Source organism: Neoarius graeffei, chromosome 11, assembly GCF_027579695.1.
Source record: "Neoarius graeffei isolate fNeoGra1 chromosome 11, fNeoGra1.pri, whole genome shotgun sequence".
Lineage (NCBI taxonomy): Eukaryota > Metazoa > Chordata > Actinopteri > Siluriformes > Ariidae > Neoarius > Neoarius graeffei.
The window spans coordinates 20,612,907-20,627,953 of NC_083579.1; the positions used below are offsets into that span (position 1 = coordinate 20,612,907).

Sequence of the window (15,047 nt, forward strand, 5' to 3'; positions counted from 1 at the left end):
CTGGAACAAACTCTCTGAAAATTTCTACCTTTTTGTTGAGCTCGGGGAACAGACACAGTCTCGATGTGGTGGGCCCTGAGTGACAACTCTGTGCAGCTAGCAGACAGTCGGTTTAGCCTGTTCGTCTGCTCCCTGGCCTTGGCTCTGGATTGTCAGAAATTAACTAGGCCTGTTCTGAGACTATGACCTATGCTGCAGGAAATGAGAGCAGCACCTTCCCGAGTGGGATGGATACCGTCCCGCCCTAACAGGCCAGCAGTGCCCTCAAAATTAGCCCAATTATCTATAAAGCCCACACTGTTTTCAGAGCACCACCTGGACAGCCAGCAGTTCAGCGACCATAACCTGCTGTAAGCTACATCGCCACGCCGCATAATTTGATCAAGAACATTTCCTTCAGATATTAGGCAAATGATTACTTTTATTACTATTTCCTATTTTAATGCAACCACCAAGTTGTAACTTGTTCTGAAATGATTTTGTCCAATGATTAATATTTTTTATTTAATTTTTCAAACTGGGGAGGAACATTGTATATAAATAATTTTTATCTTATATTAATAATGCCATCCAACTGTTTAATAACACTTCACAGAACTGCACGATGGAGCAACTGTAAACATTTGGTCCTGTGGTGGAAATGAAGCAAATTTTCAGCCTGCTATGTGAATGAGTGAATTATAGACAAGGTCCATGAGGTGCTTAGTACCTCAAAATATTTAAATACTACACATCATTTACATTTATAAAATTTAGTAAGACAATAGAAGTGCTTTTTCATCTCTATCAAAAACATATCCTCATATTATTTCCCTGGGTCAGAAACTAAAAATTACCAGCTAAAACTGTGTTATGGGCCATAGTACAACCTAACTTCAGTGATGAGTCACCATATAGCTTAAATTTCTGTAGCAATGTTTATTATCTTAATTAAGATTACTTTTGTTATACATTCAATAATAAAAGCTAGCTATATTATAAACTAATGTTTCAATGTCACTGACATCATCATCAGAGTAAAATAAAGTGTTTAAGGTGATTGAGTCAGTTCAAGTTTTTATAAAGTCCCATCAAGTAAAAACCAGATTGGATGTTTAATTTTGGCTTTTTTGCTTGGATAAGCAACATCTCATAAATCAAACAGGTCATTTTCCCAGTGCATTTTTAGAGAATAATAAATTGATTGCTCAATTTATTATTTATTAATGGCCATGCTCAGTCTTAAGGTGTTTACCAATAGTTGAGTGGCAATGTTCTACAATTCATTGGTACAGATGCCTGCAGGTGTAGCCAATATAGTCTGCATCACACAGACTACAGTTAACTAAATAAACAACATTCTGTTGGCTAACAACTGGTGGTTTGGCTTTGTGTAACTTGACTTCCTCCTGAATTTTATGACTCGTGTATACAGTAAGTAAAGTGATGTTAAGTCTTGCACTCAGAAGATCCAAGCTGTCTTCTCACCATGTCAGACAACTTCTGGTCTTTAAAAGGCATGGAAAAATGAATGGTCTTCATGTCATCAGAAGTTTTATTACAAAATAATGATGGATTTATAAAATATCACCAAATGTTATGACCATAGCTGAAGCACACTTGCATCACTTGCCTGATAATGTGAGTAAGAGCCTATCATGATATCATTATCTCTGGGCATGTGTGTGTGTGTGTGTGTGTGTGTGTGTGTGTGTGTGTGTGTGTGTGTGTGTGTGTGTGACATATATTTCCAGCACCTCGCAGTCACTCGGGAACAGAATGAGAGTTTCAGGCATTATAGCTGGACCCCAGACATCGTGGGCCATGCAAAGAACGTCATGTCCAGTCCCATCCACTCAGGGTAAGAGAAAAACGGCATAATGAGTTTAATGGAAAGACACCCACACGTTTATTGAGACTAACATTGGCTGTTCTTTAAGGAGAAGAATGTTCATGTAATGATCCACGTTATGTTTAATATTTTGATTTTGTTGTCTAGGTCTCCTGTGTTGTCTACCACCATTTTATCAACATTAAGATCATTAAATGTCTAGTTTTGTGTAATAGATATTTTTCTGCATTGGTACCCAAATGTCTGCAAAGCCAGTTGTGATGTACTGAGATAACTGGGCCTGAAAAAAACATTTTTTATAAAGCATGTTTTTGGGATGTGTGAAAGCTGTATACTCTTTCTGTCTTTTCTTTTCCCCTGTCATGAGATAGAGGCAAATATGGATGCAAATGCAGATTGAGGCTTTATTACAATGGCTGGCAAACAAATCCAAAACAGTGTCTAAAACAAGTAACAGTCGAGTGATCAGCCAACATCAATATTTAGGCAAAATCCAAAATTGCAAAGATAGATTCAGGTAGACACACAACCAACGTTATTTCACAATCTGAGTGTGGAACTGGAGTCTTTATATACTTTGTGGAGTTGATTGTGTTCAGGTGTGTGTGACTAGAAATCAGGTGAATGTAAACGTGAATGTGACAAAGTCCATGGGTGTTGGGAAGTGGACTCCATGGCAGCCATATTTGTAGGCAATGATGTGTTCTGGGAAACAGAGTTTCTTGTCGATTCCAGTGTTGACCTGACAGAAATGCTAACTGCCCCATGCTGGTAGTGTCATGGGGTCAGTGGCCAGTGGTCTAGGTGTGATGGGTTTGAGGCATAATATGTGGATTGAAGGTTTGATGCAGCAGTGTTGTGGTAATTTGAACTTGGTGATTTATTTATATTTTATTTTGTTGACATGTTGTTTGCATATGATTAAACAAATCCAAATCAGAAAAATTTGGGATGGTATGAAAATGGAAATTAAAAAAAGAGAGTGGTGACTGCTAAATTTACTTTGACTTGTATTTCAGTCAGCATTTGCAGACAATATGAACCCAAGATATTTAATGTTTTGTCTGGTCTACTTAATTTCACTTGTTAATATACACATCCATTCCTGTATTTCAGACCTGCAACACATTTCAGAAAAAGTTGCTTTGGGGGCAATTTAGGGCCAGGAATGAGGTAAAACAATAAAATAATGATGCGATTTGAAAAAGATGATGTCAACAGGTGATTATAATCATGATTTGGTACAAAATCAGTATCCAGGACAGGCCTAGTCTTTGAGGAGCAAAGATGGGCCAAGGATCTCCAGTTTGTCAGATGCATGAGAAAATTATTGAAATGTTTAAAAACAATGTTCCTCAAAGAAAGATAGGAAGCAATTTGGATATTGCACCCTATACAGTGCATAATATTAACTGATGCAAGGAATCTGGAGGAATTTTGGTGCACAAAAAGCCAAACACCTGCAATCTCTGATCTTGCAGACTGCACTACATCAAGAACTGTAATTCATCTATAGCTGATATAACCACATGGGCTCAGGATTATTTTGGCAATTCTTTGTCAAGCACATTCTTTGTCAAGCACTATGTGGCTGTAACAGAGTTACATCCACAAATGCTAGTTAAACCTGTGCAAAAAGGAAGTCTTATGTTAACTTTGTCCAGAAGCGCCATCAACTTTTCTGGGCTCAGAGGCATCTGGGATGGACCATCACACAGTGCAAACATGTATTGTGGTCAGACAAATCAGGATTCCAGATCTTTTTTTTTAAGAAATCGGCACCATGTGCTCCAGACCAAAGACGAAAAGGTCCATCCAGACTGTTACCAGAAACAAGTCCCAAAAGCCAGGGTCTGTCATGGTATAGGGTTGTGTCAGTGCCCTTGGGAAAGGTAACTTCTGTGATGCCAGCATTAATTCCAAAATGTACATTGGGATTCTGGAGAAACATATGCTGCCTTCAAGACAACATCTTTTCCGGGGATGTTTCAACAAAGCAATGCAAAACCACATGCTGTACACATTACAAAGGCATGGCTGTGGAAGAAGAGGGTGATTGTCCCCTTTGTCCCCAATAGAGAATGTGTGTTGAATTTTGAAATGAAAAATATGACAATGATGACCTTATACTGTTGCATACCTTAAAACCAGTTTACAGGAAGAATGAGACAAAAGAAGAATAGAATATATCTGTGTCATTGCACATGGAAGAGGGATTACACCATATGTGAGTGAGAGATGATGTAATCCTGGACATGTGCAAGTGAAGGAAGGTCTCATTGAATGACACTGAACTGCTTGCCTTGGGGATGTGTCCCTATTATCTGCCTCGAGAATTCACGTCTGCCATTGTCATCACTGTTTACATTCCTCCATCAGCTGATGCAGCGGTAGCCTGTGAGGTCATCAGCCCCACTGTTACTAAGGTACAGACTCAACATCCCAATGTCTTTACAGTTATCACTGGGAATTTTAATCATGCTACACTGAACAAAACACTACCAACTTTTCACCAATATGTTGACTGCCCCACTAGAGACAATAAAACCTTGGATCTTCTTGGATCTTCAAATGATGCATACACTGCCACAACCCTTCTCCCCCTTGGCAGGTCTGATCACAACCTTGTCCTACTAACCCCTAAGTATGTCCCTCTTGTTTGATGGCAGCCTGTCCACACAAGGACTGTGAGGAGGTGGATTCAGGATGCTGCTGAGGCACTGCAGGACTGCTTTGAGTCAACAGACTGGGATGTACTCTGTGAGCCACACGGGGAGGATGTCAATGACATGACAGACTGCATCACAGAATACATCAGATTCTGTGAACACATCACCATGCCAACCCAGACTGTACACTGCTTCCCTACTGTAACAACAAGCCATGGATCAGCAGTGACCTGGAAACACTTCTAAATAATAATAAGGTGGCATTCAGTTCTGGAGACATAGAAGAACTGAGAAGAGTGCAGCATGAACTCAGAGATAAACTGAGTAGGTGTAAAGGCACCTACAGGAGGAAACTGGAGGCTCCAACAGAACAATGTGAGGGATGTGTGGACTGGAATGAAGCAGATCACTGGGTTTAAGGTGAGAGACAGACAGCCATCAGACAGCCAGGAGAGAGAAAATGAGCTGAACTGCCGCAAGGTCTCCGGTGCCTGTCGTGGCGGCAATCCCCGAACCCGGTGGTGGACACCAGAAGTAAGGGATGCCGTCAAGCTGAAGAAGGAGTCCTATTGGGCCATGTTAACCTCCAGGACTCCCGAGGCAGCTGACGGGTATCGGCAGGCCAGGCGTGCTGCAGCTCGGGCAGTTGCGGAGGCAAAAACTCGGAACTGGGAGGAGTTCGGGGAGGCCATGGAGAAGGACTATCGGTCGGCCTCGAAGAAATTCTGGCAAACCGTCCGGCGCCTCAGGAGGGGGAAGCAGTACTCTGCCAACACTGTTTACAGTGCGGGTGGGGAGCTGTTGACCTCGACTGGGGACATTGTCGGGCGGTGGAAGGAATACTTTGAGGATCTCCTCAATCCCACCGTCATGTCTTCCACTGAGGAGACTGAGGCTGATGACTCAGAGGTGGACTCGTCCATTACCCAAGCCGAAGTCACTGAGGTGGTTTGCAAGCTCCTCGGTGGCAAGGCACCGGGGGTGGATGAGATCCGCCCTGAGTATCTCAAGTCTCTGGATGTTGTGGGGCTGTCTTGGTTGACACGCCTCTGCAACATCGCGTGGCGGTCAGGGACAGTGCCTCTGGAGTGGCAGACTGGGGTGGTGGTCCCTCTTTTTAAGAAAGGGGACCGGAGAGTGTGCCCCAATTATAGGGGAATCACACTTCTCAGCCTCCCAGGGAAGGTTTACTCCAGGGTACTGGAGAGGAGAATTCGACCAATAGTCGAACCTCGGATCCAGGAGGAACAATGCGGTTTTCGTCCTGGTCGCGGAACACTGGACCAGCTCTATACCCTTCATAGGGTGCTCGAGGGTTCATGGGAGTTTGCCCAACCAGTCCACATGTGCTTTGTGGATCTGGAGAAGGCATTCGACCGTGTCCCCCGTAGTATTCTGTGGGGGGTGCTTCGGGAGTATGGGGTTCGGGGCTCTTTGCTAAGGGCTGTCCGGTCCCTGTACGAACGGAGCAGGAGTCTGGTTCGCATTGCCGGCAGTAAGTCAGACCTGTTCCCAGTGCATGTTGGACTCCGGCAGGGCTGCCCTTTGTCACCGGTTCTGTTCATAATTTTTATGGACAGAATTTCTAGGCGCAGCCAGGGGCCAGAAGGAATCCTGTTTGGGAACCACAGGATTTCATCTCTGCTTTTTGCGGATGATGTTGTCCTGTTGGCTTCTTCAAACCAGGACCTTCAGCATGCACTGGGGCGGTTTGCAGTCGAGTGTGAAGCGGCTGGGATGAGAATCAGCACCTCCAAGTCCGAGGCCATGGTTCTCGACCGGAAAAGGGTGGCTTGCCCTCTCCAGGTTGGTGGAGAAGTTCTGCCTCAAGTGGAGGAGTTTAAGTATCTCGGGATCTTGTTCACGAGTGAGGGAAGGATGGAGCGTGAGATCGACAGGCGGATCGGTGCAGCCTCCGCAGTGATGCGGTCGCTTTACCGGTCCGTTGTGGTGAAGAAGGAGCTGAGCCAAAAGGCGAAGCTCTCAATTTACCGGTCGATCTACGTTCCGACTCTCACCTATGGTCATGAGCTTTGGGTAATGACCGAAAGGACAAGATCGCGGATACAAGCGGCCGAAATGAGTTTCCTTCGCAGGGTGGCTGGGCGCTCCCTTAGAGATAGGGTGAGAAGCACAGTCACTCGGGAGGAGCTCGGAGTAGAGCCGCTGCTGCTCCACATCGAGAGGAATCAGCTGAGGTGGCTCGGGCATCTTTTTCGGATGCCTCCTGGACGCCTCCCTGGGGAGGTGTTCCAGGCATGTCCCCCCGGGAGGAGGCCCCGGGGAAGACCCAGGACACGCTGGAGGGACTATGTCTCTCGGCTGGCCTGGGAACGCCTCGGTGTTCTTCCCGAGGAGCTGGCCGAGGTGTCTGGGGAAAGGGAAGTTTGGGCTTCCCTGCTTAGACTGCTGCCTCCGCGACCCGGTCCCGGATAAAGCGGAAGAAGACGAGACGAGACGATCTTGGCCCACCTGAGGCCACAGGTAAAGGTGCTGCTAGATCCTCTACAGGTTGCATATCAGCCCCATCTGGGAGTTGACCATGCTGTCATCTACCTGCTGCAGCGAACTCATTTGCACTTAGGCAGCACTACTGGGGAAGAAGCTGCAGGTCATGGGTGTTGACACCTCCATTGTCTCCTGGATTACTGACTATCTGACAGGCAGGCCACAGTTTGTCCATCTACGTAATGTTCTGTCTGACATGGTGGTTAGTAGTATAGGAGCTCCACAGGGGACTGTGCTGTCTCCTTTCCTTTTCACTTTATACACCACTGACTTTCAGTACAAGGGCAGCACGGTGGTCTAGTGGTTAGCACTGTCGCCTCACAGCAAGAAGGTCCTGGGTTCGAGCCTAGTGGCCGACGAAGGCCATTCTGTGTGGAGTTGGCATGCTCTCCCAGTGTTTGTGTGGGTTTCCACTGGGTGCTCCGGTTTCCCCCACAGTCCAAAGGCATGTAGGTGAGGCTAATTGGTGGCTCTAAATTGACCATAGGTGTGAATGTGAGCGTGAATGGTTGTTTGTGTCTATGTGTCAGCCCTGCGATGACCTGGCGACTTGTCCAGGTTGTACCCCGCCTCTCGTCCATAGTCAGCTGGGATAAGCTCCAGCTTGCCTGCAACCCTGTAGAACAGGATAAGCGGTTACAGATAATGGATGGATGGACTTTCAGTACAACTCCAGGTCATGCCACCTGCAGAAATTTTTTGATGACTCTGCTGTTGTTGGATGTATAAGTGAGGAACAGGAGGGGGAGTACAGAGCTCTGGTAGACAACTTTGTAGAGTGGGCAGGATGGAATAATCTGCAGCTGAATGTAAACAATACCAGATAGATGGTGATCAACTTCAGGAAGAAGAGAAAGGCTTCACAACCACTGCACATTTTGGGAGAGGATGTGGAGGTGGTGGAGGACTACAAGTACCTGGGTGTTACCATCAACAACAGACTGAACTGGAAATCCAACACTGAAGCTGTATACAAGAAGGGTATGAGCAGACTGCACTTCCTGAGGAAGCTGAGATCCTTTAACATGTGCAGCAAGATGTTGGAGAGCTTTTATCTGTCCTGTTGTGGCCAGTATGCTTTTCTTTTTGGTGGTTTGTTGGGGGAGCAGAAATGGAACTAGTGACACCAACAGACTCAATAAACTGATAAAGAAACCTGGCTTCATAATTGGCTGCAAACAGGACACTATTGAGGCTGTGGTGGAGAGGAGGACTCTGAACAAAGTGTTATCCATCCTGATAATCCTGACCTACTCTCTCCACCACACACTGGACAGACAGCAGAGCACCTTCTCCAATAGACAGTTACAGCTTTGCTGTCATAGGGACTGATGCAGGAAATCTATCCTGCCCCAAGCCGTCATACTGTACAATAACCCACCTCTGTCTGACAGAGAGAAATCTGACCTCTCTGCTGTATAGTCCTGTTTATAACCCTGGTCCTCCTGTAACTTTTGCACCATCAGAGCTTATCTGTTTACTGCCATTAGTCACTTTGCACCATTAGAGTTTATTTGTATTTATTTATTTATCTTCCATTCAATACTGCCACTTTTGTACAGTTTTTATCTTCATATATCACAATTCTTGTTTTGGGTACTATTAATGCACATTCACATGTACAAAGCACATACATAGATATATAATTTTAGTGTTACATTTTTATCTGTATATTGTATAGTCAGCTTGTTCTTGGGAGTTTTTCCCCCCCAAATTCTATTTTATGTTGTACAGTTTGTAACACTTCCTGATGTGGGTGGAGCACAGAAGCACGGCAGGCGAGAGTTGATGTTTATACAAATACTTTTTTATTCGGGCTTTTCAGCTTTCTTTCTTTCTTTCTTTCTTTCTTTCTTCACTCACTCACTCACTCACACATGCATTGTGGTTGGGGAGAGAGCTCCCTTTCTCTGCTTCCTCTCCTTTTATGCTCCGTCCCTGTAACACACACACACACACACACACACACACACACACATGCGCACATTAATTGACAGCAGGTGGAATGACGAATGACTTAGCCACTTACCTTCCTCGACCCTGCCCTCCATTCACAGACTGCTGCTTGGCCACGCCCCCACTGCCACATACCCCCACTGCCCGACTCAGGCCGGGAAGCTGTTCAGCCCCCCCCGATGGGACAGGAAATCCGCCACCACCATCTGCGCCCCCGGCCTGTGGATCACCTCGAACTTAAATGGCTGGAGGGTGAAATACCAACGGGTGATCCACGCATTGGCATCCTTCATGCGGTGGAGCCACTGGAGGGGCGCATGGTCCAAACAGAGAGTGAAAGGATGCCCCAGCAGGTAGTATCGGAGGGCGAGGACCACCCACTTGATGGCAAGACACTCGTTCTCGATTGTGCTGTACCTGCTTTCATGCATCGAGAGTTTCCTGCTGATGTACAGCACGGGGCACTCCTCGCCCTCCACCTCCTGGGACAAAATGGACCCCAGCCCTCTGTCTGATGTATCAGTCTGCAAAATAAAGGGGAGAGAGAAGTCAGAGGAGTGTAAAAGTGGCCCCCCACACAGTGCAGCTTTTTACCTCAGAGAAGGCCTTTTGGCACTGCTCCGTCCACTGGACCGGATCTGGAGCCCCCTTTTTAGTGAGATTGGTTAGCACGCTTGTGATGTCCAAATAATTAGGTAGAAACCTATGATAATAGCCAGCCAGCCCCATGAACCGTCTCACCTCCTTTTTGGTCTTGGGCCTCGGGCAGGCCGCAATTGCTGCAGTCTTGTTAATTTGAGGATGCACCTGCCCATGGCCCAAGTGGAACCCCAGATACTGTACTTCCACCCGCCCAATCGCACACTTTTTTGGGTTAGCTGTGAGGCCCGCTCACCTCAGAGACTTTAGAACAGCCCTCAGGTGTTCCAAGTGCCGCGGCCAATCATGACTGTCGACTACGATGTCGTCTAGATAGGCAACCACATAGGCAGCATGAGGTCGGAGGACCCTGTCCATAAGCTGCTGGAATGTAGCGGGCGCCCCAAACAACCCACAAGGGAGCGTGACAAATTGGTGTAAACCAAACGGTGTGGAAAAGGCCGTTTTCTCTCAGGATAGAGGAGTCAAGGGGATCTGCCAATATCCCTTGGTTAGATCCAGTTTCGAATAAAAGCGAGCAGCGCCTAACCAATCAAGCAACTCATCAATGTGAGGCATTGGGTATGCATCAAATTTAGACACCTTGTTGACCTTTCTATAGTCCACACAGAACCGGACCGACCCATCGGTCTTGGGAACCAGGACCACAGGGCTGCTCCAGTCACTGTGGGACTCCTCAACTATGCCCATTTCGAGCATGGCCTTGAGTTCATCCCGAACCACCTTTTTCTTGTGTTTGGGCAATCGGTAAGGGCGGCTATGCACTACCACCCCTGGGGTCGTTTCAATGTGGTGTTCTATGAGGTGAGTATGACCAGGAAGGGGCGAGAACACATCAGAAAATTCCTTCTGCAACTTGGCTACCTCCATGAGTTGGGCCGGTGAGAGGTGGTCTCCACAAGGGACCGGAGTGGTCTGAGATGTTATCTTTTTTACCTCCTGCCCCAGCTCCGCCTTCTCTGGGACTACCGATGCCAACACCATGGTGACCCCCTCATTCCAGCATTTTAACAGGTTGAGGTGGTAGACTTGCAGTGCCCCACCCCATCTGTTTGCTTCACCTCAGAGTCAACATCCCCGACTCGCCGTGTGACCTCAAAGGGCCCTTGCCACTTGGCGACTAATTTAGAACTCGACGTGGGCAATAATACGAGCACTTTCTCTCCCAGCGTGAACTCTCTAAGGTGTGTGCCCCTGTCATACAGCCGGTTTTGATGTTTTTGTGCCTGCCATAAATTCTCCTGGGTTAGGTGAGTGAGGGTGTGGAGTTTTGCGTGCAAGTCAAGAATGTACTGAATTTCATTTTTACTCGGTGAAGGTCCCTCCTTCCAATTTTCCCATAGCATGTCCAGAATGCCACGCGGCTTACGCCCATATAATAATTCGAAGGGAGAAAACCCCGTGGAGGCTTGCAGTACCTCTCATACTGCAAACAACAGGGTCTCAAGCCACTTATCCCAATTACGAGCATCTTCACTTACAAATTTACGGATTATGTTTTTGAGTGTCTGGTTAAATCGCTCTACTAAGCCATCCATTTGTGGGCGATAGACACTGGTGCGGATAGACTTAATCCCCAGTAACCCATACAGCTCTTGCAGTGTGCATGACATAAACAAAGTGCCTTGGTCTGTCAGGATTTCTTTCGGAATCCCGACCCGGGAGATAAAGCGGCAGAGCGCTTCTGCATGCTGAGATATTGCGGCGAGGCACTGCTTCCGGATATCGCGTTGCATAGTCCACTAGAACTAAAATAAAGCGATATCCCCATGCTGACTGATCTAATGGCCCGACGAGATCCATCCCAATTCGCTCAAACGGGATCTTGATTAGAGGAAGAGAGAGCGCAAAGGCGCTTTTGGAGTAGCCACGGGATTTACTAATTGGCATTCACAGTATGCCACACACCACCGATGGACATCCCCACAAATCCCTGGCCAATAGAACTGGGCCATTATTCGGCTAGTGTTTTATTTTGCCCCAAGTGTCCAGCCATGGGATTAATGTGAGCCGCATGGAACACGAGTTCCCTACGGCTCTTTGGGATCAACAACTGGGTTATTTGTTCCTTGGTTTGAGTGTTCTGCATCACTTGGTACAATCTATCTTTAATAATGGCAAAATAGGGGAAGGTCGGTGCTGCGCTTGGCTGAAGAGTTTGACCATTGATTACCCTTACTTGGTCAGACGCATGCCGTAGAGTCTCGTCTCGCGACTGCTCTAATGGGAAATCCCCAAGGGAATCCCTGAGAGAGGGAGGCGGAGCAGGCTGCTCCTCACTCTGATGCAGTGTTGATATAGATGGCTCTGCAACAGCTTCTCCAGTCAACGCCACACTGGGATATTCCCGTGACCTACTCATGCAGGACTCACTGCGTGTTAAATATTCCATTAGGTTTTTAAATCCCGGCCAATCAGTACCCAAAATCAATGAGTGGGTGAGACGGGGACTAACCACTGCCTTTATTCTATGCATTTGGCCCCAGAATAGAATTTGGACAGACACTAGGGGGTAATGGTGAACATCCCCATGCACACACAACACTTTCACCACTTGTGCTCCCCCCAATGCCTCACCTTGCACCAGGCATTGGTGAATTAAGGTCTGATTACAACCGGAATGCACCAAAGCATGATATGTAGCCCCTTGAATACTCACCGGTATGCGATACATTCCGGCCCGATCAGGGGTGGTTTCTGGTGTGTCTGGGATCCGGATTACAGCACCCACCTCCCTTGTGGAGCTCTGACCTTGGAGTTGCTCCAATTCCCTGCCATGCCAGCACACCAGCCCAGGCTTTCCTCTGCACTGGTGTTATGGGTGTCACTCACCTGAGGGGGAGACAACACAGACACAGGAGGGGGAGAGGGGAGGACACCACGGGTGTGACAGGCTGGCTGGAGAGGAGCCAGCTGCTGTCTCCATGGCAGGGGAATGGGGTGAGGAGGGGGGCAAGAGATGGGGAGAAAAGAGAGAGAGAGAAGAGAAACAAGGGGAGATGCCTCATCTGCCTGCCATTGGAGCCGCCTCCAGATGGTCTTCCGCCAGCTCAATGGCTTACTCCAGCGACGCCGGGTGATGACACTGGACCCATTCCACTATTCCTTCCAGAAGTCGAAAGATAAACTGTTCCAGTGCTACCAGATCGATGATCTCATCGGCATCACGGTTTTCTGCCCTCAGCCACCACTGGCAGGCGTCCTGGAGTTGCTGGTCAAATGCAAATGGCTGGCCGACCTCCTCCAATGCCAGTGTCCGGAAGCGCTGGCGATGTTGCTCCAGCCGAGCCGCTGCAGGATGGCTTTCGTTAGGTCTGCATAGACCAGCCGGCTGTCAGCAGGGAGCTGCTGTGCTGTGAGCTGTGCCTTGCCAGTCAGGAGCAGGAGAAGGCACGCTGCTCCAGCAGCCACCCCCACACCTCGGCTGCTTGCTTGAAGAGAGTGAGGAACGCTTATGGATCGTTCTGTGGTCCCATCTTCATGAGGGTTGCGGCAGCAGTGGTCAATGCCCCTGCTGACACAAGCTGGTGCCAGAATGCCTGGCAATCTTCCTGCTGGGCCAGCATCAAGGCTTTGAAGCATTGCTCCTGCTCCTTTCGGAGGGTGATCAACACTTGATGCTGGTTCTGCTGGGCTGTAGCGAGGGCAAGGATGAGCTCTTCGAATGGCGGGGACCCCATGGGGTGGTTCTCTTCTGTGCTCCCGGGTTTCGGCACCACTGTAACACTTCCTGATGTGGGTGAAGCACAGAGGCACGGCAGGCGAGAGTTGATGTTTATACAAATACTTTTTATTCGGGCTTTTCAGCTTTCTTTCTTTCTTTCTTTCTTTCTTTCTTTCTTTCTTTCTTTCTTTCTTTCTTTCTTTCTTTCTTTCATCACTCACTCACTCACTCACTCACTCACACATGCATTGTGGTTGGGGAGAGAGCTCCCTTTCTCTGCTCTCTCTCTCCTTTAATGCTCTGTCCCTGTAACTAACACACACACACACACACACACACACACACACACACACACACACACACACATTAATTGACAGCAGGTGGAATGATTTAGCTACTTACCTTCCCCGACCCTGCCCTCCATTCACAGACTGCTGCTTAGCCATGCCCCCGCTGCCACACAGTTGTCAGTCCTGCGTGCTGTGGTGCGTGCACCTGAAGGCACACCGAGTGGACTCCACACACCACCACTATCCAACTGGGTGTTGGGATTTTTTTGAGGGTGGGTAATAATATGAGCAATTTATCCTCTGATGTGAATTCCTGAAGGTGCGCACCCCTGTTGTACAGCTGGGACTGAAGTTTGTGTGACTGCTGCAAATTCCCCTGAGTTAGGTAACTGAGTATGTGGAATTTTCCATGTAGGTCAAGAACATCTTGAATTTCACTTTCACTATTAGAAAGTCCCTCCTCCCAATTTTCCCACATGACCTCAAGGATGCTGCAAGGCCTGCACCCATACAACAATCCAAATGGGGAGAACCCCATAGAGGCTTGTGGGGCCTCTTGTTTTGCAAATAACAGGGGCTTGAGCAATTTATCCCAGTTATGTGCATCTTTGCTCACAAACTTATGAACAGTGGTGTAGTGGTTAGCACTGTCACCTTACAGCAAGAAGGTTCTGGATTCAAGCCCAGTGGCCAACAGGGGCCTTTCTGTGTGGAGTTTGCATGTTCTCTCCATGTCTGCGTGGGTTTCCTCCAGGTGCTCCGGTTTCCCCCATAGTCCAAAGACATGCAGGTTAGGCTAATTGGTTGCTCTAAATTGACCACAGGTGTGAATGTGAGTGTGAATGGTTGTTTGTCTCCATGTGTTAGTCCTGCAATGACCTGGTGATTTGTCCAGGGTGCACCCTGCCTCTCGCCCATAGTCAGCTGAGATAGGCTCCAGCTTGCATGCGACCCTGTACAGAATAAGTGGCTACAGATAATGGATGGATGAATAGATAGATGGATAGATGGATGGGTTTGGTTAAATTGCTTGACCAAGCCATCTGTCTGTGGGTAAGAAACATTTGTGCAGATGGATTTAATCCTCAGTAACTCATAGAGTTTGCAAAGGGTGCATGACATAAACATAGTTCCCTAATTAGATTTCTTTTGGAATACTGACTCAGGAAATAATTTTAAGCAGTGCCTCTGCAACATTGTGTGCTGAAATGTTATGCAGTGTTACTGCTTCTGGGTATTGCATTGCATAGTCCACCAGGACTAAAATAAAGCAATGCCCTCATGCAGACATATCTAATGGCACAATGAGATCCATCCCAATTATTTTGAAGGGGGACTCAATTAGAGGAAGGGGGCACAATGGCCCTTTTGGCATGGCTGCTGGATTCACCAGCTGACATTTGCGGCATGCTGCATACCACCTATGGACATCTCTATGAATCTCTGGCCAGTAGAAATGGGTCATGAGA

The 15,047-nt window shown here is 47.5% G+C and overlaps 1 protein-coding gene across 1 annotated transcript in view; it reads left to right on the forward strand.

Moving 5' to 3' along the window:
• The first annotated feature begins 1,578 nt into the window (after positions 1 to 1,578).
• Positions 1,579 to 15,047, forward strand: part of LOC132893630 (ankyrin-3-like) — a 336,414-nt gene continuing 322,945 nt past the window's right edge. The window contains exons 1-3 of the mRNA XM_060932777.1: positions 1,579 to 1,620; positions 1,734 to 1,840; positions 5,410 to 5,445. Coding sequence (XP_060788760.1) covers positions 1,579 to 1,620; positions 1,734 to 1,840; positions 5,410 to 5,445 — 185 coding nt within the window. The remainder of the gene's footprint in view (positions 1,621 to 1,733; positions 1,841 to 5,409; positions 5,446 to 15,047) is intronic.